The sequence below is a fragment of the Triticum aestivum genome, chromosome 3B (assembly GCF_018294505.1).
Source record: "Triticum aestivum cultivar Chinese Spring chromosome 3B, IWGSC CS RefSeq v2.1, whole genome shotgun sequence".
NCBI classification, from domain to species: Eukaryota; Viridiplantae; Streptophyta; class Magnoliopsida; order Poales; family Poaceae; genus Triticum; species Triticum aestivum.
The window spans coordinates 205561311-205583041 of NC_057801.1; the positions used below are offsets into that span (position 1 = coordinate 205561311).

The window sequence follows — 21731 nt, forward strand, 5'->3', positions numbered from 1 at the left end:
TTTGGTTGACTTGCCCGATGATCGGCAAGCCATTGAGAATAAATGGATCTTTAAGAAGAAGACTGACGCTGATGGTAATGTAACTGTCTATAAAGCTCGACTTGTTGCGAAAGGTTTTCGACAAGTTCAAGGGGTTGACTACGATGAGACTTTCTCACCCGTAGCAATGCTTAAGTCTGTCTGAATCATGTTAGCTATTGCTGCATTTCATGATTATGAAATTTGGTAAATGGATGTTAAAACTGCATTCTTGAATGGATTTCTGGAAGAAGAGTTGTATATGATGCAACCAGAAGATTTTGTTGATCCAAAAGGTGCTAACAAAGTGTGCAAGCTCCAGCGATCCATTTATGGACTGGTGCAAGCATCTCGGAGTTGGAATAAACGCTTTGATAGTGTGATCAAAGCATATGGTTTTATACAGACTTTTGGAGAAGCCTGTATTTACAAGAAAGTGAGTGGGAGCTCTGTAGCATTTCTGATATTATATGTAGATGACATATTATTAATTGGAAATGATATAGAATTTCTGGATGGCATAAAGGGATACTTGAATAAAAGTTTTTCAATGAAAGACCTCGGTGAAGCTACTTACATATTGGGCATCAAGATCTATAGAGATAGATCAAGACGCTTAATAGGACTTTCACAAAGTACATACCTTGATAAAATTTTGAAAAAGTTCAAAATGGATCAGGCAAAGAAAGGGTTCTTACCCGTGCTACAAGGTGTGAAGTTGAGTCAAACTCAATGCCCGACCACAGCAGAAGATAGAGAGAAAATGAAAGATGTTCCCTATGCTTCAGCCATAGGCTCTATCATGTATGCAATGCTGTGTACCAGACCTGACGTATGCTTAGCAATAAGCTTGGCAGGAAGGTACCAAAGTAATCTAGGAGTGGATCACTGGACAGCGGTCAAGAACATCCTGAAATACCTAAAAAGGACTAAGGATATGTTTCTCATATATGGAGGTGACAAAGAGCTAGTCGTAAATGGTTACGTCGATGCAAGCTTTGACACTGATCCGGGCGATTCTAAATCGCAAACCGGATACGTGTTTTTATTAAACAGTGGAGCTGTAAGTTGGTGCAATTCTAAACAAAGCGACATGGCAGGATCTACATGTGAAGCGGAGTACATAGCTGCTTCTGAAGCAGCAAATGAAGGAGTCTGGATGAAGGAGTTCATTTCCGATCTAGGTGTCATACCTAGTGCATCGGGACCAATGAAGCTCTTCTGTGACAATACTGGTGCAATTGCCTTGGCAAAGGAATCCAGATTTCACAAGAGGACCAAGCACATCAAGAGACGCTTCAATTCCATTTGGGACCAAGTCCAAGTGGGATACATAGAGATTTGCAAGATACATACGGACCTGAATGTTGCAGACCCGTTGACTAAGCCTCTCTCACGAGCAAAACATGATCAGCACCAAGACTCCATGGGTGTTAGAATCATTACTATGTAATCTAGATTATTGACTCTACTGCAAGTGGGAGACTGAAGGAAATATGCCCTAGAGGCAATAATAAAGTTATTATTTATTTCCTCATATCATGATAAATGTTTATTATTCATGCTAGAATTGTATTAACCGGAAACATGATACATGTGTGAATACATAGACAAACATATAGTCACTAGTATGCCTCTACTTGACTAGCTCATTAGTCAAAGATGGTTATGTTTCCTAACCATAGACATGTGTTGTCATTTGATTAATGGGATCACATCATTAGGAGAATGATGTGATTGACATGACCCATTCCGTTAGCCTAGCACTTGATCGTTTAGTATATTGCTATTGCTTTCTTCATGACTTACACATGTTCCTGTAACTATGAGAATTATGCAACTCCCATTTACCGGAGGAACACTTTGGGTACTACCAAACGTCACAACGTAACTGGGTGATTATAAAGGAGTACTACGGGTGTCTCCGACGGTACATGTTGAGTTGGCGTATTTCGAGATTAGGTTTTGTCACTCCGATTGTCGGAGAGGTATCTCTGGGCCCTCTCGGTAATGCACATCACTATAAGCCTAGCAAGCAATGTGACCAATGAGTTGGTTACGGGATGATGCATTACGTAACGAGTAAAGAGACTTGCCGGTAACGAGATTGAACTAGGTATTGGATACTGACGATCGAATCTCGGGCAAGTAACATACCGATGACAAAGGGAACAACGTATGTTGTTATGCGGTTTGACCGATAAAGATCTTCGTAGAATATGTAGGAACCAATATGGGCATCCAGGTTCCGCTATTGGTTATTGACCGAGAATAGTTCTAGGTCATGTCTACATAGTTCTCGAACCCGTAGGGTCCGCACGCTTAACTTTACGATGACAGTTTTATTATGAGTTTATAAGTTTTGATGTAGCGAAGTTTGTTCGGAGTCCCGGATGTGATCACGGACATGACGAGGAGTCTCGAAATGGTCGAGACATAAAGATTGATATATTGGAAGCCTATGTTTGGACATCGGAAGTGTTCCGGGTGAAATCGGCATTTTACCGGAGTACCGGGGGGTTACCGGAACCCTCCCGGGGGTTATTGGGCCTACATGTGCCATAAGGGAGAAGAGGAGAGGAGGCAAGAGGTGGGCCGCACCCCCTCCCCTCCCTAGTCCGAATAGGACAAGGAGAGGGGGGCGGCGCCTCCCCTTTCCTTCCCCTCTTCCTCCTTCCCCCCTTCTCCTACTCCAACTAGGAAAGAAGGGAGTCCTACTCCCGGTGGGAGTAGGACTCCCCCCTTGGCGCGCCCTCCTTGGCCGGCCGCCTCCCCCCCCCCTGGATCCTTTATATACGGGGGCGGGGGGCACCCTAGAACACACAAGTTGATCTACGGATCGTTCCTTAGCCATGTGCGGTGCCCCCCTCCACCATATTCCACCTCGGTCATATCGTCGCGGAGTTTAGGCGAAGCCCGGCGCCAGTAGAACATCATCATCATCACCACGCCGTCGTGCTGATGGAACTCATCCCCGAAGCTTTGCTGGATCGGAGCCCGGGGATCGTCATCGAGCTGAACGTGTGCTGAACTCGGAGGTGCCGTACGTTCGGTGCTTGGATCGGTCGGATCATGAAGACGTACGACTACATCAACCGTGTTGTCATAACGCTTCCGCTTACGGTCTACGAGGGTACGTGGACGACACTCTCCTCTCTCGTTGCTATGCCATCACCATGATCTTGCGTGTGCGTAGGATTTTTTTTGAAATTACTACGTTCCCCAACAGTATGCGGCTAGGAAGCCCCTAGTTTATTTATGCCGGACTCGCCTAGCCGTGTCCGGGGTCTTGAGCGACCTTTTAAGGAGATGATGCCGCGTGGACCGGGCATTTTAAGTGTAAGAGACGCGTAATGCGGTATTGCGTTAAAGCGGACGAAAGCTTCGCGTCCCAATAGTGCCTGGTGGCTACTTTTAAATGGGGCGATATGGAAGATTAGCTTTTCGCGACGGAAGTTATCGGATGAATCGAACACAACTTCTAGTAGTAAGGAGCCCGTGCAATTGGCGTAAGGGCCTGGCGTCACCCCTTTAAAGGAAGTGCTGCTATGGCGAATTTTGGTAGGGTCTATCCCCATTCTGCGGATTGTGTCTGGATATAGCAGGTTTAAATCGCTGCCGCCATCCATTAGGACTTGTGTAAGTTGTAGTCCGTCGATTATAGGATCCAATATCAAAGCAGTCCATCCTGCATTTCGAATACTTCTAGAGTAATCCAAATGGTCGAAAGTAATTGGTTTTGACATCCAATCTCGGGATTCCGCTGGGGTGGACCGTGCGGCATGTGCTTTGGTGGATGCCGCCCTATTTTTCCTTGTTATCACTTGAAGTGAATTCACTGTTTTGACTTCTTGTGGGAAGTTCTTTTGTTTTCCGGCGCTCTGCTTGTGGGGTTCGTCATCGTCCTCGCTTGGTGTGTCGAGCCCCTTGTGTTCGGCGTTAAGTCGGCAGGACTACTTGAAGACCCAACAATCTCTGTGGGTGTGATTTGCAGGCTTCCCGGGGGTACTGTGAATTTGGCATATCCTATCCAAGATTTTGTTTAGGTTGGATAGCTCATCACTGTTGTCCTTAAGAGGCAGTGTTTTGTTGTTCTGCCGAGAGCTTTTTAATCTGGCGTTGACCGCCGTGTTCTTTGGGTCATTTTCTTTATTCTGGCGCTGATCTTTTCTGCGTCGTGATTTCCCATTTCCATCTCTGACCTCGGATGTACTTGGGTCGCTGGTGCTGCATCTTGCCATCCAGCTATCTTCTCCCGCGCAAAAGCGGGTCATGAGACTCGTTAGCGCGGCCATTGTTCTTGGTTTTTCCTGGCCGAGGTGTCTGGCGAGCCATTCGTCTCGGACGTTATGTTTAAAAGTTGCTAAGGCTTTGGCGTCCGGACAGTCGACTATTTGGTTCTTTTTGGTGAGGAACCTGTTCCAGAATTTGCGTGCTGACTCTCCGGGCTGTTGAGTTATGTGACTTAAATCGTCTGCATCCGGAGGGCGGACATAAGTCCCCTGAAAATTTGCTCGAAATGCATCCTCGAGCTCTTCCCAACTTCCAATGGTATTTTCTGGGAGGCTTTTGAGCCAGTGCCGAGCTGGCCCTTTGAGCTTGAGGGGTAGGTATTTTATGGCATGGAGATCATCTCCTCTAGCCATATGTATGTGTAGGATGTAATCCTCAATCCAGACTCCGGGGTCTGTTGTTCCATCGTATGCCTCTATGTTTACGGGCTTGAATCCCGCTGGAAATTCATGATCCAGCACCTCATCGGTGAAGCATAGTGGGTGTGCGGCGCCCCTGTATTCAGGTGTGCCGTTATCTTCAAACACTCGGCGTGTTGTGTTGCTTCCTGGAGCCTATTTTGGCCCATAGATGGACCTGACCGGGCCATCCTTTCTGCGAGGATCCTTATGTGGATCGTGTGCCGGCTTGTGTGCGGCGCCGCTTGCCACTCTTAGCCTGTCATCTGGTCGTCTATCCGGCCAGGCGTCCTCTTTGTTTTTCGACTGTGGGGGCTCTGCGGCCTCCTCGTCGAATTCGGGCAACAGTTTGCGCTTCGGGTAGCTCTTTGCTTGGTGACTATCGCCGTATTTATCTGCGGTCTTGAGTACTTTGCTCCATCTCATTCTGAGTACATCTTCCGCTGTTCTGAGCTTCCGCTTCTGCTTCTTCAAACTTCTTGCAGTGGCGACGAGCCTTTTGTGAAGGTTCTTGTGCTCCGGTGATGTGTCCGGCGTGAGACCGTCTGGGTTGTTGTTTTCGCCGGGGATGGGTTGCTTGTCTGGTTCATCCTTTTCGGATGGTTGCTTGGTTGCATGTTCGTCGTCCACTGGTTTGCCTTGCTCTACGGCTGGGTCAGTATGGGTGCTGTTGTTATCGAGGCGGGACTTCGGGCGGCGCTTGCGTCGCCGTTTTGGTTGTTTTCAAGGGAATTATCCTTCGCCGCGTCCCGTTGTTCCTCGTTATCGCTTCCTTTTGGTGTATCCACCATGTATATGTCATGAGTTGGGGTGGCTTTCCAGTGCCCAGTAGGCGCTGGTTCTTGGTCGTCTCCGGCATCGTCGTCCATACCGTCGATGTCTTCGGAGTCGTAGTCTAGCATGTCGGTTAGATCGTCGATAGTGGCTACAAAGTGGGTGGTGGGTGGTCTTTGAATTTCTTCGTCGTCCGCATCCCAACCGTCCTGACCGTAGTCCGGCCAGGGCTCTCCTGATAACGAGAGATACTTTAGCGAATTCAGGATGTCGCCAAAAGGTGAGTGTTGAAAGATGTCCACAGCGGTGAACTCCATGATCGGCGCCCAACCGGGTTCGATTGGTAGGGGCGCGAGGGGTTCGGAGTCCGGCAAGGAGTCCGGCACCTCGGAGTCACGGGCTTCGTAAGGGACAAGGTCAGTATTCGGCTCCATCGCCGTAGAGGTTGCAGCCCCCGAGGCGGTGTCTAGCCACCCATCCTCGACCTGCGTGGTATGCTCCGAATTAAGGATTGGAGCGGACTCGTGCGCGGCCTCCAGGGCACTGTCTGGCAGCAGAGCTAAATCATGCCATCGTGACAGTGCGGCACGCTCGGCTTTGGCTTGAATCCATCGAAGATCAAGTCTCCGCGGATGTCAGCCGTGAAGTTTAGACTTCCAAATCTGACCTGATGGCCAGGGGCGTAGCTTTCGATCTTCTCCAGATGGCCAAGCGAATTGGCCCGCGGTGTGTAGCCGCCGAATACGAAGATCTGTCCGGGGAGAAAAGTGTCACCCTGGACTGCGTCGTTGTTGATGATTGAAGGAGCCATCAAGCCTATCAGTGACGACACAGAGGAACTCTCAATGAAAGCACCAATGTCGGTGTCAAAACCGACGGATCTCGGGTAGGGGGTCCCGAACTGTGCGTCTAGGCAGATGGTAACAGGAGACAAGGGACACAATGTTTTTACCCAGGTTCGGGCCCTCTCGATGGAGGTAAAACGCTACTCCTGCTTGATTGATATTGATGATATGGGTAGTACAAGAGATGATCTACCACGAGATCAAGGAGGCTAAACCCTAGAAGCTAGCCTATGGTATGATTGTTGTTCGTGATTGTTGTCCTACGGACTAAAACCCTCCGGTTTATATAGACACCGGAGAGGGCTAGGGTTACACAGAGTCGGTTACAATGGCAGGAGATCTATATATCCGTATTGCCAAGCTTGCCTTCCACGCCAAGGAAAGTCTCATCCGGACACGGGACAAAGTCTTCAATCTTGTATCTTCATAATCTTGGAGTCCGGCCGATGACGATAGTTCGGCTATCCGGACACCCCCTAGTCCAGGACTCCCTCACCGCCCATCCCACGTCGCCCGCCACCACCGTCTTACCGCTGGGAGCCGACTGCTTCCCACCCCCGGTGCCCCCTACCACACAGTCACCCTCGACAAAGAAGCCACCTCGCCGCCTGGCCAGATCCTCACCGGCACGCTCGTCGGGTGCTGGCAGGACAGCTAGCTGGTCCATGCGTGCCGCGACTCCCTTCGTCGGCCGTCTCCTTTGCCGATGCCCGCAAGCTATTCGACAGTTTGCCAAGGTACAAAATGGACTCCGGCGACGAGTTCTTTTTTCACAATTTCCTTTGCGACTCCAACGATTCGTCCTCCGATGACGAGGAGGAGATATTGGCTGCCGTGTTGGTCCATCACCACCTCAACAGCCAGCGGCCATTGTTCCGTGGCTCCATTCCGGTCCACCTTCCGGCGTTGAATCGCAACCGAGAGAGTGGACATTTCCTTCTTTGGAAGGACTACTTTGATACAACAAACCCGTCGTTCAAACATCAGAAATTCCGCCACCATTTCCGTATGAGTAGGCATCTTTTCAACCGTATTAGAGAGGGGGTGGTCGGCTATGATGACTATTTCGAGTCCAAAGAGGATGCCGTTGGCAAGATTGGTTTTTCCTCTTATCAGAGATGCACTGCCGCCATCTGAATGCTTGCATATGAAGTGCCCGATGATCTCATTGACGAGTACGTCCGTATGAGCGAGTCTACTTGCCTAGAGTCCCTGTATAAGTTCTGCAAGGCTGTTATTGCTGTGTTTGGCCCTGAGTGCACTGTCATACTTGAGGTCGTAGCGTCTCAAGATCTCTGGATCTGTCACTCTTTCTTTGGCATGGCCGGATCACACAATAATATCAACGTGCTTCAGCGCTCGCCGGTGTTTGTTAGGCTTGCCGAAGGCAACAGTCCACCGGTGAACTTTACTGTCAACGGCCACACCTACGACAAAGGATACTATCTGGGTGACAATATCTATCCTCAGTGGACCACTATTTTGAAGACAATACCCAACCCTGTCGGAGAGAAAAGGAAAAGATTTGCCCAAGAGCAAGAGAGTGCTAGGAAGGATGTCGAGCGTGCCTTTGGTGTTTTGCGATCTTGATGGGGCATCGTTCGGTATCCTGCTAATACCTGGAGCATGCAGAAACTGTGGGAGGTGATGACTGCTTGTGTGATCATGCATAATATGGTCGTAGAAGACGAGCACTCGGAACGTTTGTATGATCAAGGGTTTCAGTTTCAGGGTGAGAATGTTGTGCCTGAGCATGGAGCAGCGGCAATGTTTGAACAGTTCACCCAATTTCATAAAGACATGCGTGATTGGGAAACTCACGTGCAACTGCAAAATGATTTGGTTGAGCATATGTGGGTTCATGTTGGCAGCCAATAGATGTATCTTCTTTTATTCGTTTGCAAAACTATGTGAGACATTTTTATTTTCATTTGGCTTGTAATAAACTATGCTATTTTATTAGGTCCAAAACGATTTTATTTTGAACTATACAATCATGAAAAAATAGAAGGGCCATGCAGCCACGCCCGCACATGTAGGTCGGCGCGTTGGGCGCTCTGCCGACCGATATCTAAAACAGGGCGGACGCCGGGTTGGCGGCCGACCCAAACGGACAAAAAGCGGACGAGATCGCCGTCCATTTGGGTCGCCCATTGGAGTTGCTCTTGGTTATAAAAGGTAAGACAAAGAGATAACTATCATAGTACATTATTTTTTATTGTCTTTTCTAAATTATTCTGTGCCGAACTTAAGATAAGACAGTATTGCCCTTAGTAAACATCAACTTATGAAATCAAACCTAACGCTCCGGTTTTTCAGCCTTTCCAGAACCCATAAACATAGGCCAAACCGGTAGCCGCCGACCCCGTCCAGCTCCTCCACCCTGACATACCGGGTCCACCGTCAATACCAACCCTGACTCGTGCGCAAGCGCGTCGCCGTCGCGGAACCTAACCTTCCTCCTCTCACGCGAGGACTCAACCCGACCCGCTGACACGTGGGCCTGGAACGGTGTTCCCTCCACCGTGGCCCCTGGCTACACCGAGCGAGTGCGGTCGCCTAGGAGCGCCAGCGCGGTGGGTCCCGGGACTCTGCCAACCCCCCGGGCCAAATAGATCGGTACGGCCACGCGTTCCCCTTCCCCTCTCGCAGTCTCGCCTCTCCTCCCCTCCCCTCCCCTCCGTCGCACCCGCGCACTCCGCCCGAGCTCCCACCCCGCCTCCTACGCCTCTCGCGGCGCCCCCGCCCTGGCCTGCGCCGGCGGCCATGGACACAGAGTACGGCACCTCCTCCCCGTCCCCGCCGACGCGATCGGACGGCGCCTCAACTTTTGGTGGTTTGTTAATCTTTTCGTCGTTGGGTGATCGGCTTAAGGGTATTGTTCCCGTGCAGGTGCCGCGGGCCGCAGCAGGGCGGCTCGTCGTGCTGGGCGACGGGCGCCGCGGCTTGGAGTTCATCGCAGCAGAAGCGCCAGCGATGCGAGGTAATTTCGCACGGTTCCTCCGGTTCCGTTCGTTCCGCGTTCCCCAGTTGATTTTGGGTTTTCTCCGCACCGGACGCGGTGCGCGGCCTTGGAATTTTCGCGTGCCAAGTCCCTACGTTGCGCCCGAGGTGTCGCGTTTAGGGTTTTGTTCAGTCGGAATTGGGGTTTTTATGCGGTGAGAAGCCGCGATCTCGACGCTAGGGTTTCGAGTTTTGGCGGAAATTTAGGAGGGTTTATAGGTCTTTATTGGGGTTAATTTCTTAATTTTGTCCGGGATTTGAGGGGTTTGTGGATGCGATCTTGCGGCGCCTTCCCTTTGTAAGGTCGATTGATGCAATGCCGGTCATAATTGGCTTGAGGTCTACGACCAATTCGATCCGATTGAAGATTTTAGGGGTGTCGGTGCCATCTGCATGCCATAAGTTCTGATCTTTGTGTGTTTCTGTTATTCTGATCGGCTTTTCTGTTATTTCTTATCTTATCTGTATGGTACAGATCATGAGGATGTGATATCCGTTTAATTATGTCACAAACAATACTAATTAGACATCACAGAGTTAATTGCAGAATGAAGTACTCTGCTAGTTTTAGTTTCACCATACAACAGCATAATCACTTCTGTTTTCTACTGACATGTCACTATCTAACAGGGTTCTTCCAGCGACCAAGTTGGATCCAGCACAAGTGCTTCTGTGCAAATGTCTGAATCAGAGCTACCAGATACTGATTACGCAGAAAATGAGGAAGAGGATTACTATATGGATGATGATGATGATGATTGTGATGATGAAAACGGCGATGACTCTGAATATGAATTCGATGAAGCTGACTTTAATCAGCAGCTTGCTGATAAATTTGATGATTTAGATCTGCCTCCAGGTGTCGAGGCTACTGTACCATGGCTGCAGAAACTTGCAGCCAATGACGAGCAGGATGGAGCGTCAGATGAGTTAGTTGAGGATGAAATTACAAAGAAATATAAGGCATTTCAACAATTCTACACTGTTCAAAATTTCTCTGACCACCATTATGCTAATAAATCAGTGGGGAAGGTAATGTGTTGAATTAATTGATTTCACACATTATGTTCATTTTGTATACGAATCCCTTCTTAATTTATTTTATTCTTGCGGAGCTTGTGATACTTCCGTCTTATTCCATGCATATTATTTCAGACAAGCAGGGAATGGGCAAAGAGAATTCAACATGACTGGAAACTTTTGGAGAAAGATCTACCAGGTTAGCTGTTAACAACTCGGTTTCTCTCTTTAGTTTTCTGTAAGTTAACTATTCAGTTTTACCAATAATAAATGGGACAAAGGTATATTCCACTTAAAGTTTAACCTAGCACCTCCATAACACTCTGGCGAACTAGATTTTCTCTAGCCAACACAATTGGCTCTACTGCCTGCACGCATCTTTTGTCATGTTCTTATGAGTGCCCGAGGTAGAAATTTAGGTTCTTGGGGCACACGAACCATAACCCCTTTATAGCCTACTTAAGGCTCATAAAGGATGTCAGTCTTTCAAGCTTATCTCGTAATATAATGCATGCATGGAGAGTTAATGTACATCTTTTGACCTATTCAATTCTCCGTGCTGCACATTTAAGTATGTCTGCACAGGGTGCACAAGACCATCATCCCATTATTTGATAGAAGTATAATATTGTAATTTTTATGTGGCTTTCTCTATTTTATAGGTTTCTTAATCGTTTTATCTGATTTAAACTACTTAAAAATGGATGTATTCATTGTTCTTGTGATATATTTACACACTTAGGATTATAATCTTCGTAGAACTGTCAATTTATGGAAGCATTCTACTTTATGCTCTAAGTTTATTAAATATCTCTGTACAATCTTAAGATTTTGGAGTGAATTCTGAAATCTATTAGATATGGACTTGTACTTAATGTTAATCTAGTGTGGCTAAAACAATTCAATGATTTGTTTGGCATCGGTTTTGCATAGCTATGTACTGAATGACTAGTGAGGCTTAAATAGCATAGTTGGTTTCTAATACTCAGTCAACGCCGTGAGCCCTAGAATCTTTCATCCAACAGTGGGGCAATAACACCAAAATAATACGTAAATGAATTTTAGGTCTGGATAAATAATCAAATCCTACAGCTAATCAGCAGCTAAATTTGCTCTACTGAGATTTAGTTAATTCTCATTTGACTTAGCACTAGCAAACGGATTGATATTATGAAGTTGAGCAAACTATGGCTTATTTATTGCACCTTTTCAGTATACTTTCTCAAATCAGAAGTATAAATTGTGAAAACTACTCTTTTTTGTAGCTTCTATCTTTGTCCGTGTTGCTGAAGATAGAATGGATCTTCTGAGGGCTGCGATTATTGGCCCTAAGGGAACACCCTATCATGATGGTCTATTCTTCTTTGATGCACATTTTACCTCTAATTATCCTTCAGAGCCTCCGGTACGTAAGCTTCCAGCATTTCTCTTTATGTGATTATTTTTGTCAGTTTACTAAAATGCTTAACATTGATGGTGCTGCAGTTGGTGTATTACCATTCTGGAGGGCTTCGACTTAACCCGAACTTGTATAATTGTGGAAAAGTCTGCCTTAGCCTCCTTGGTACCTGGAGTGGTAGTGGTTGCGAGAAGTGGAACTCAGCTCACTCAACCATGCTGCAGGTGCTCGTGTCCATTCAGGCTCTCATTTTGAATGAGAAGCCATACTTCAATGAGCCGGGATATGCAGGCTCTGCGAATACCGCAACTGGACAACAGCATTCTGTAGAGTATAACAAGACCACATTTCTGCACTCCTGTAGGACTATGCTGTATTCACTTAGAAGGCCTCCGGAGGTAATGTTTTGCTATATGTACCTACAGTTCTGGCGGTTAACGGGCAAACACAAAATAATAGTCTCTCTCCTGTCCTTTTATGCATGCTGAAATAAGAAACTTACTCGTGACATGCTAGACTATTAGAGATTAGCCCTTTTATGTCCTCAAATTTCTGAATCTTCCTGTGGTTTACTGCATTTGCTGCTGTTATATGCTTGAATATGCTATATGAAGGTTTGTTTCATCATCAATGTTCTAAAACACAGTGACCGGTATGCGCTTGGTCAGCCCCACCTTGTAGTGGGCCTTTGGGCTTGTTCCAGTTTAGGCCTAAATAAGCAGCCAGCCTTGTACATGATGACCTGAGTAATGCAATGCCTGGTTACTCATTTCTTCGTATTCTTAGTCGGCAAGGGCAGCTTGATACCTACTCCCTCCGTTCCGATTTACTCGTCGTGGTTTTAGTTCAATTGAACTAAAACCACGACGAGTAAATCGGAACGGAGGGAGTAGTATGCATACTTGACTGAATAAATGGAGTCTTAAAAAATTTTTGGTATGCAAAGACGGCCATCTATCTACAGAACAAAATGTTAAGTACTAGAAGATAGGAATGTAGGATGTGACATGCCGCAGCTTCTTTTTTGGACAGACCAAACATATTATAGATTTATAGCCAAGGGAAAGAACGTGCAGGTCTGCTGAGTATTCAATATTATTCTATCCTGATTCTGGTTTAATAGTATTTTATCCTGGTTCTGTTACTATAGAAAGAGATCATTCTGATCCTGACTAACGGGAAGGGGCTTCCTATGTGTTAAGTTTTAATTTAATTTTGCAAGATGACAGCCCTGATTCGTAATTACCAGACAGTTAAGTAACATAGAACTCTATTATCTACTGCTGTTTAGTAACCTTCCTTTGTTGTTGGCTCTACTTGCAGCACTTTGGAGACCTTGTCGCCGGCCACTTCCGGGAACGTGGACGCACCATTCTGGCAGCATGCAAACACTACCTAGAGGGTAACATGGTTGGATCGGAGGTCCCCGAAGAGGAAGAAGCGGAATACGACGGCACTGGAGCATCTAGCAGCAGCAGCAGCAGCAGCAGTGTACCAAAGAAGCAAGAAGTGTTGAGGGTGGATCCTCTGGGTAGGCGCACTCAGTTCACTGACAACCTCAAGACGCTGTTCGAAGATCTTCTGATGGAGTTCAACGTGAAGGGCGCTGACACTAGGAAGTTCCTGGAAGACAAGGTGAAGAAGAACCTGCCCGCAGCCTGAAGACTGCGTGCGCGGGTAGGAGATAATTTGCCTGGTAATGGGGGTGATAGCTGCAGGCTCCGTAACTAGAAATAGGTAACAAGGTGGTGGTAGTAGTTTGCTTTCCTAAGTGCAGGGAAGGTTTTGTAGATAGTAGCGACTTTCAGTAATTGTTGGAACTCGAACTTATTCACCGGAGGAATGACCTGAATCAACCGAGTGCCGATTCTGACGGTACAGTATTCAAGTTAGGCATATATATTATATTATATTATACCTAAAGCGTATTTTGCAACTCGTACGCCAGATTCATAGTTGAATGCCCCTGCTCCTGCTCATTGCATCAGTGCTGATGAGTGGATAATCCGTTGCTTGTTCCATAGAGCTACCTTATCCTGGGATCTCTGAGCCGCAAGTTTTCTGCTTTATGGGAGAACTGTGACACGTAAAGTCCTACTTTGCTAGCTTCACGGTGTGCAGATACTATTATGAAAACCCAAATGATAACGTCCACATGTGCGGCATATTTGCACCTTGATCCATGTTGATTCTGTTTTGCATGAGCGCCACGTGATCATTATCGTGTGTGTGGGCGTTAGAGAGTTCGCTCACATGCCCCGCAACACGTGGTTTGTCAGCTGTGCTGTGTGGGCGAACTAGTTTCTGTCCACATAACCACCACCTAGTTCACGCGCGTGTGTGCGAACAACTTTTCGCACACATGACACTCGTACGTTGTTGGATGGCAACTGCAGGTGCGCATACATGGCAACTAGGTAAACACATGGTAACTATGATTTGTTGCTAGATGACTACTGCAGATGCGCGTACGTGGCAACCAGATAAACACACATGACAACTGTGATTACTGATACATGACAATTATGGTTGGACCACACGTGGCAACCAGGTAAACATACATGGCAACTATGGTTTGATTACACGCGGGAACTACCATAAATTAGACATAGTTAACCAAAACAGAGGGAGTTTTCATGATTTTACAGCTACATTTGTCATCTCAGATAATTACATCTGCCATCCCTGATGGCAACTAAATCGTCATCCCGCGGGTACCTAACGTAGCTGCGCCAGGACGTGTAGGCAGATTTGCTTCGTGCCACACGCGCGGGATGGGGATGAGTAGTACTTGTTGGGCGTGTGGCACGAAGTAGCTGCGCCCACACGTGTGGGCAATTCTAATGTTCACCCACACACAGACCGTGTGGGCTGCCTCCTGCTCACGCCACACACGATGTGTTGACGAATGTCTAATATGCCACACGTATGGGCGAGGACCCTATGAAAAAAGGGTCCGAATAACTGCCACACGTGTGGCGTCGATAGGAACCCGCCCGCACGCCTCGTGCGGCATAGACGGGGATCGGCCCGCACGACCACGTCCGAGCGCACAAAAGCACGGCCCGCACGTCCGGTGTGTGGCAACCCCGCCAGCACTGCCACGTCCGGGCCAGAAGACCGGCTGCCCGCACGACCCAGCCGATCCACGCCTCCGATCCATCCCCTCTCTCGTACGCCACCATCGTCCCCCACCTCTCGAACCCCGACATCCGTCGCCGGCCATCCCTGGTTGCCATGGCAACCAGGGCAGATCCGTAGGGCGCTCCGACCCCAAACCACACCCTAACCCTTCCCATCCCCAGCCGCCCACTCCAATCCAGCCCTCTAGACACGAACAACTAAAACCAGGTGAAAATTCTCGATCTCGTCCTCCCCTCTCATCCTTAAGGCTGAAAATCTCCCGATCTTGTACTGGGTCCATACTATAGGGGTAGAACACTGCATGGTTCGGTGTATATTCGCAATTGCCAGGCAGAATACACCAGATCTGCCATGTACTACGTTTGAGGTTAACTTAGGTGCCTAGTTTAGGCACTTAAGTAGTTGGGTATGAAATGGATGAGTAGGAATCCCTAAAAAGGGCAGGAAGGACGATTTTTGAATGAAGAGGGTGGGAAAAAATAATTGCCACTTGTGTGTAACGACAGTTGCCGCTTGTGTATGATGACAATTGCCACCTATTTTGACCTGTTGCTTGCCATCCCTATCTTCCATGTGCAAGCAGCAGAAGAATACAATTCTTGTGGATTATTGATGCCTTTTTGATCATCCAGTGATTGAGAACATGTCGGAAAAGAATCGAGACGCGGAAAGGATGAATCGCGAAGGTGGCGCTGATGCTTGGGGTTCTCAAAGGCCAGAAACACCGCCTTGGGATGCAGCAGAGTATAGTCAACTCATCTCTGCAGGGCCGTTGCTGCCACTACTAGAACAGTATGCAGGCGTAGGTATGATGCGTGGTAACAAAAAGAAGAGAGCAGTTGCCAACTTCGCAACGATGAAGATGACATTCTACTTATGTCCTACACTCCCATTTTTTTGCAGGTTCTTATGACCAAAACACTCTCAGGGGGGCCCCATGGCAAGTTCAGTCACAAGGCGCTAACACTGACATATTTACGGGCAACCAACCTCAACTAGCTAGTATGGCTAATCAAGGTAATGCAAAACCAAAAAAAACACATACTGCTGTGGACGTGAAAAATGGACATGCAAAAAAACTGGCAAGAGGACTCACGAGTTATCACGGGTGAAAATGCAGGGCCTTCATGCAGCACGTGGCATCAGCCAGCACCCATGTACCTGCCATCGACGTCATACACAGGTCAGTCCATAAAAAAAGTGAAGTTGCGGATGTTCAATTAGCAGAAGGGGCATAGTTGGCAGCTCCAAATTGCCATGACTGGACTTCTACAATTGCCATGAATTTAAAACTACATTTGCCATCCCTGGACAACTGTTGTTGCCATCAGTGGACACTTGCAGTTGCCATGGAGAAACAACTGCAGTTGCCATGCCAGAGCAACTACAGTTGCCATGTCATCGCAACTGCAGTTGCCATGGAGGAACAACTGCGGTTGCCATGCCGATGCAACTATAGTTGCCATGCCAGTAAAACTGCAGTTGCCACATCAGGGGCGACTGCAGTTGCCGTGCTAGCACAAACTGCAAATTGCCATGAATTGACCAACCACTACTATGCTTACAGCGTATTACGCTGGTGGTGACACGGCAAACGTCCCGTGGCAAGCTTCACAAATTGCAGGTGGAGCACGACATTTTGGTGTCACAGACCACACAAGATGGCCAAATGCAGCACAACAAGGTAAGGAAAAAAATTGAACCACAAAAAACATCACTACATTTGTTGTTTGTAGTTTTTTGTAGGCAAAACAATAGTTGCCATGTTTGTTGAACAGTACCTGCCATGACTGGACAGCTACAGCTGCCACACATGTCCACACGCAGTCTCACGGCTTGCTGTTTGAAAATATGTCGTGCCAAATCAATCGAAGATGGTGTGATCCGTTGTGATACACATCTTATTCAACCAAAAAATCTTACTCTCGTGCTTGTTTTTTCTATTACAGAACCTACAACTACAGTGAACAGCGGTGCGGGGACATCTACTGCGGGGAGCTCTGAGCGCACGGAAGACGCGTTCCACCAGCCAGCAGACTGTCATGCCGCAAACAATTTCGAGTCAGAGTCGGGAATGGCAATCATTCCAGCAATGCCGACGAGCACCCCTTTGAACACAAGCACTAGCAACACTCGAGTAGATGGAACTGCCGCCGATACTGAAGCGAATGATGAAACTGACGACGACGCACAAGAGGATGAAGATGGTGGGCAATCCGAGATCGTGGTACCTCAGCCACCATACATTGGGCAGAGATTTGGATCGTTCGCAGAAGCAAAGGAATACTACCAGGCATACGCAAAGTTCCATGGATTTGCGGTCAACACCGAGTACCATAGGAAAATTAAGAAAACTAATGAGTACAGCAGAGGTGAGATGAGGTGCCACAAGGCACGGAGGAACAAGAAGGGGAAAGGTGTTGCGCCTGTCGTTCCGGAACGAAAGAGAGGCATCATTCTCAAGACGGGGTGCCCTGTCCGGTGTAAGCTAAACGTAGATGGAGCAACATGGGTGGTCAATGAGTATTTTGACGAGCACAACCACAAACTCATAAAGAAGTTCGACCTGGTGAAATTTCTGACCGCCCACAGAGGGTTCACCCCCGTCGAAAGGAAATTCGTAAAGCTGCTACATGATTGTAACGTCGGTCCATCAAGAATGGTACAGATACTATCTCTCATCCACAGCAAAAAGGGGACTCTGAGTAGCATGCCGTACATACCAGCTGACGTCACAAACCTACAGGCCAAGTACCGTAGAGAGAGCAAGTTGGCAGACATAGAGGCCACAATAGCCTACTTCGATGCGAAAGCAAAGGAAGATCCAGATTTCTTCTACAGGATAAGGTTGGACGATGAGGACCGTGTCAGGAACATGTATTGGGTGGATGGTGCTGCAAGGAGAGCCTACAAACATTTCCGAGATTGCATTTCATTCGACGCGACGTACCTCACCAATATGTACAAGATGCCATGCGCTCCGTTCATAGGAATAAATAACCACAATCAGTCGTTGCAGTTCGGATGCGGCCTCGTCCGGAACGAAGACACAGATGGGTACGTTTGGCTGTTCAAGACCTTCTTGGAGTGCATGGATGGACTTGCTCCGATGAACATAATAACGGACCAAGATTTCAGCATGCGTGCAGGCATAGAGGAGGTCTTTCCGTTGGCAGTGCACAGGCACTGCAGGTGGCACATTATAAAGAAGGCTGAGGAGACGCTAGGACCGTTCTTTGCCGACCGTCCAGAGCTGCACAAGGCATTCGAGCTGTGCGTGGACCACAGCTTGACGGTGGAGGAGTTTGAAAGGAGCTGGATGGCCATGACTGAAACACATCAAGTCCAGGACAACGAGACTCTTGTTAGCCTGTGGGAGAAGCGAATGTACTGGGTGCCGGCCTACTTCATGCAGTGCTTCTTCCCCTTTCTGCAGACTACGCAGCGCAGCGAGGGGTTCAATGCTGTTTTAAAGCGGTACGTCAGCCCTGGCAACTCATTGCTACAGTTTGCCAAGCAGTACACAGCTTTGCAACAAAAAATTCTGGGATCTGAGCTACAGCAAGAAGCGACCACAGCCCTAAAGCAGCCAAAATTGCTAACGTATTTACCGATGGAGAGGCAAATGAGCAAGATATACACCAACAAGATCTTTAACAAGTAAGTCAGTTGCATTACAGTCTTATTTGCATAAAAAGCACCAAGTCAGTAGGGGCCTTATAGAGTGCAATGCAGTTGCCATGACATGCAGCTGCCATGTTTAATGAAATACTGTTTGCCATGCTTACTCAGATGCAGTTGCCATGTTAAAATGAAAATTTTGTTTTGGCATACTTGCTCGGGTGCATTTCCCTTGTTGAATGAAGTGCAGTTGCCATGTTTTATGCGCTGTGCTTCCATTGGAGCATGTTGGCATGCAAATGCCAATGTCAAAAAATGCTAAAAAAATGTTATATTGGCGACACATATGCTGAAATGCAGTTGCCATGTTTAATGAAATGCATCTGCCCTTTTTTTTGAAATGCAATTGACATGTTTACTCAGCTGTAGATGCCATGTTTAATAAAAATGCAGTTGCCATGTTTTATGCAATGTGCTTCCATTGGGGAATGTTGGTGTGGAAATGACGATATCCAGTTGAAAATGTACTGCAATTGCCATGTCTGTTGTACTGCAATTGCCATGTATGTTGTAATGCATTTGCCATGTGTAGTGTACTGCATTTGCCATGTTCAACGTAATATATTTGCCATGTTCAATGAACTATGTTTGCCATGTTCAAACAAAATGTATTTCTATTTCCATGACAACATAAGGGTGTACAAGAAAAAGATCGCACGAAAGTTTAACAGAAAACACACAAAACTTGCAGATTCCAGGAAGAAATAAAGCGTGCCAGCATGTTCACGGCTTTCCGGGTGGACGAACATACGTTCAAGGTGTGTTCTATTTTGGGCATGTCAGATTCAGAACCTGAAGACGCGGACAAAGGAAGGAACTACTTCGTCAGAGCCTCGATAGGCGAAGGCGAGTACTACTGCCAATGCTGCAAATTCGAACGGGACGGCATTGTGTGCTGTCACATACTAAAAGTCATGGACATGAACGCTGTGACACGCATGCCCCGCCATTTCATAAGGAGGCGATGGACTTGGGACGCTGACGACGCGTTGGCGCCGCAGACAACACACGCAGTTCTGGCTGTGCATGACGAGAGACCTGAGTCAACCATGGAAGCCGTGAGGCACGTTGTGCTGACAAAGAACTATGCTGAGCTAATTGATGAAGCGTGCAAGAGTGATGACACAGCGAGAGTCGCAGAAAAACACAGGAAGGCACTGAAAAGAGAGCTTGATGAGATCAAAAAAAGGAAAGCCGAGGAAGCCTTACACCGGTTCCCCCGCACATCAAGTGTGCCTTCATCCACGGGGCCATCGTCTGAAAACTCGGAGATAGGATCTGGAACAGCAAGCACACAAACCCAGGTCAGGAACCCACCCCGTTCCATCACAAAGGGTCGTCCGAGAGAGATAAGGTACAAGTCGGGACTGGAGATTCAAGCAAAACACAAGAAAACGAAGAAAGGGGCGGGCAATCCATGAGCAAAAATTGGGGCGCTGTGACATGGTCCATGTGGACATTTTGTTTTGTACCCCTATACGATGGGATTTTTTTAATTGGGAGAATGACTCTTGAGGGGGGACAGAAGTAGAAGGAAAATTCATTGAATGGATAAATGCATTTGCCATGTTATGGGTACTTAATCTGCCATGTTATGTGTAGTTAATCTGCCATGCTATTTTATACCAAATATGCCATGCTATTTTATACTAGATAAGCCATGCTATTTTATACTAAATATGCCATGCTACTTTATACTAAATATGCCATGTTAGTTGTACTGGATCTGCCATGTTAGTTGTACTGGATTTGCCATGTAAGTTGTACTGGATCTGCCATGTTATTTATGATGTATCTGCCATGTTAGCTGTACTGAAAATTTCCGGATGCTTTTTGTAATGACTCTGCATGGCATATATCCCCATGACAAATACGATGCGGTTTAGAAGCACGTAGTGTGTTGTGTGCAATGTATGGGAAAACAAGTTGGAAAAAAAAGCGTAAACGTGCATAAACCGCAGCAAAGGTTATGGCTACATGATAAACCTACCCAATGCTAGCCGGTGCAATTAGCGATGAAAAAGAACAAGCAAAACAGCCAAAAATGAAAAAATGACGATGACTTTCACTAACCATGTCTGTTGAACTACATTTGCCATCTTTTTTTTGAAAACATCGCAGACGCATTCGAAACAGCAAAAAACAATGCTAGAAACGACGAAACCACTGTCGTAATGATAAACATAAAAACAGATCTGATGTAACGCCTAAAATAGGTTCACGTCCACACATGTATTACAGAAAACACTAAAAATGTCGCTAACACGCCACCATTACATAGTAGGCTACACGAGGTTGCAGTCATAACGTAGCACACAAAACATAGTTTTCGACAAAGAACAGAGAGATAGTACCTTACATTCCTCAACAACAGAATGTAAGGTGTGCGTCTGGTGTGTAACGCCACGTGATCACTTGTACTTCTTGATGACTTGCTTGACAGCTTCCTCCACGAACTCGCGTGCTCCGGACCGCTTGTTGAAATCTTCATTCGTCAGCCAGTTCCATGTGCAGATTTTTCGGAGCTCAACGACCGTTGCATCTGTGATAGCGGGGACAATTCTGCCTTCCCACTTTGCAAAGTATTCCAGCGCGTGAAAGCCACAGTCCGTCCTGCACGAGGAAAAAGAGTTCAGGTGAACACGCAAAATGGACAGCTGCAGCAAAGATGGACTTCAGTTCAGATGTGTCAACAAAAAGAGGGGGTGGATTGATGTAAAAATGGCACATGAAGGAGCGGGTTAAAAGAAATTACGTGTTCCCTTGCTTCACAGTCGCCACATACTCAGTCGGGAAATGCCTGATCTGGACCTTTGAATGTTCGTAGTGACGGTTCCAAGTCTCTTTGAGGTTCTTGATGAAGAATTCGGCATGCGTAGTAAGGTCTGCATCAGCTTCCGAACGGATTGAATCAAGCACCTCGATACGTTGGTTCTTCAGGTCAAGACAGACCGCATAGTGGTGACCACACTTGTCGTGTCGGTCGTGTGGTGCAAGCTCCTGGAACATGGGGAACATGACCTGCATTTAAAAAAGTGAAGAAATGAGATACAAAGTTCACATGAAAGAACAACAGAGGGACAAAAAAATTAGAATCACGTAGAATGTTTGATTATGGGTGGGAGTAGTTGAAAGAAAGTTGCCGTCCATTGTATG

At 47.1% G+C, this 21731-nt stretch overlaps 2 protein-coding genes across 2 annotated transcripts; both read left to right on the forward strand.

Moving 5' to 3' along the window:
* Positions 1-8928: 8928 nt before the first annotated feature.
* Positions 8929-13673, forward strand: LOC123069374 (probable ubiquitin-conjugating enzyme E2 26). The gene is made up of 7 exons (XM_044492222.1): positions 8929-9105; positions 9221-9311; positions 9962-10363; positions 10487-10550; positions 11617-11756; positions 11837-12148; positions 13074-13673. The coding sequence occupies exons 1-7, from the start codon at positions 9095-9097 to the stop codon at positions 13410-13412; spliced, it is 1359 nt and encodes a 452-aa protein (XP_044348157.1). The 5' UTR covers positions 8929-9094; the 3' UTR covers positions 13413-13673.
* A 1776-nt stretch (positions 13674-15449) lies between these two features.
* Positions 15450-19028, forward strand: LOC123065234 (protein FAR1-RELATED SEQUENCE 5-like). Its single transcript, XM_044488575.1, has 5 exons — positions 15450-15700; positions 15798-15911; positions 16015-16077; positions 16462-16578; positions 16844-19028. The coding sequence occupies exons 1-5, from the start codon at positions 15538-15540 to the stop codon at positions 18556-18558; spliced, it is 2172 nt and encodes a 723-aa protein (XP_044344510.1). The 5' UTR covers positions 15450-15537; the 3' UTR covers positions 18559-19028.
* The last annotated feature ends 2703 nt before the right edge of the window (positions 19029-21731 follow it).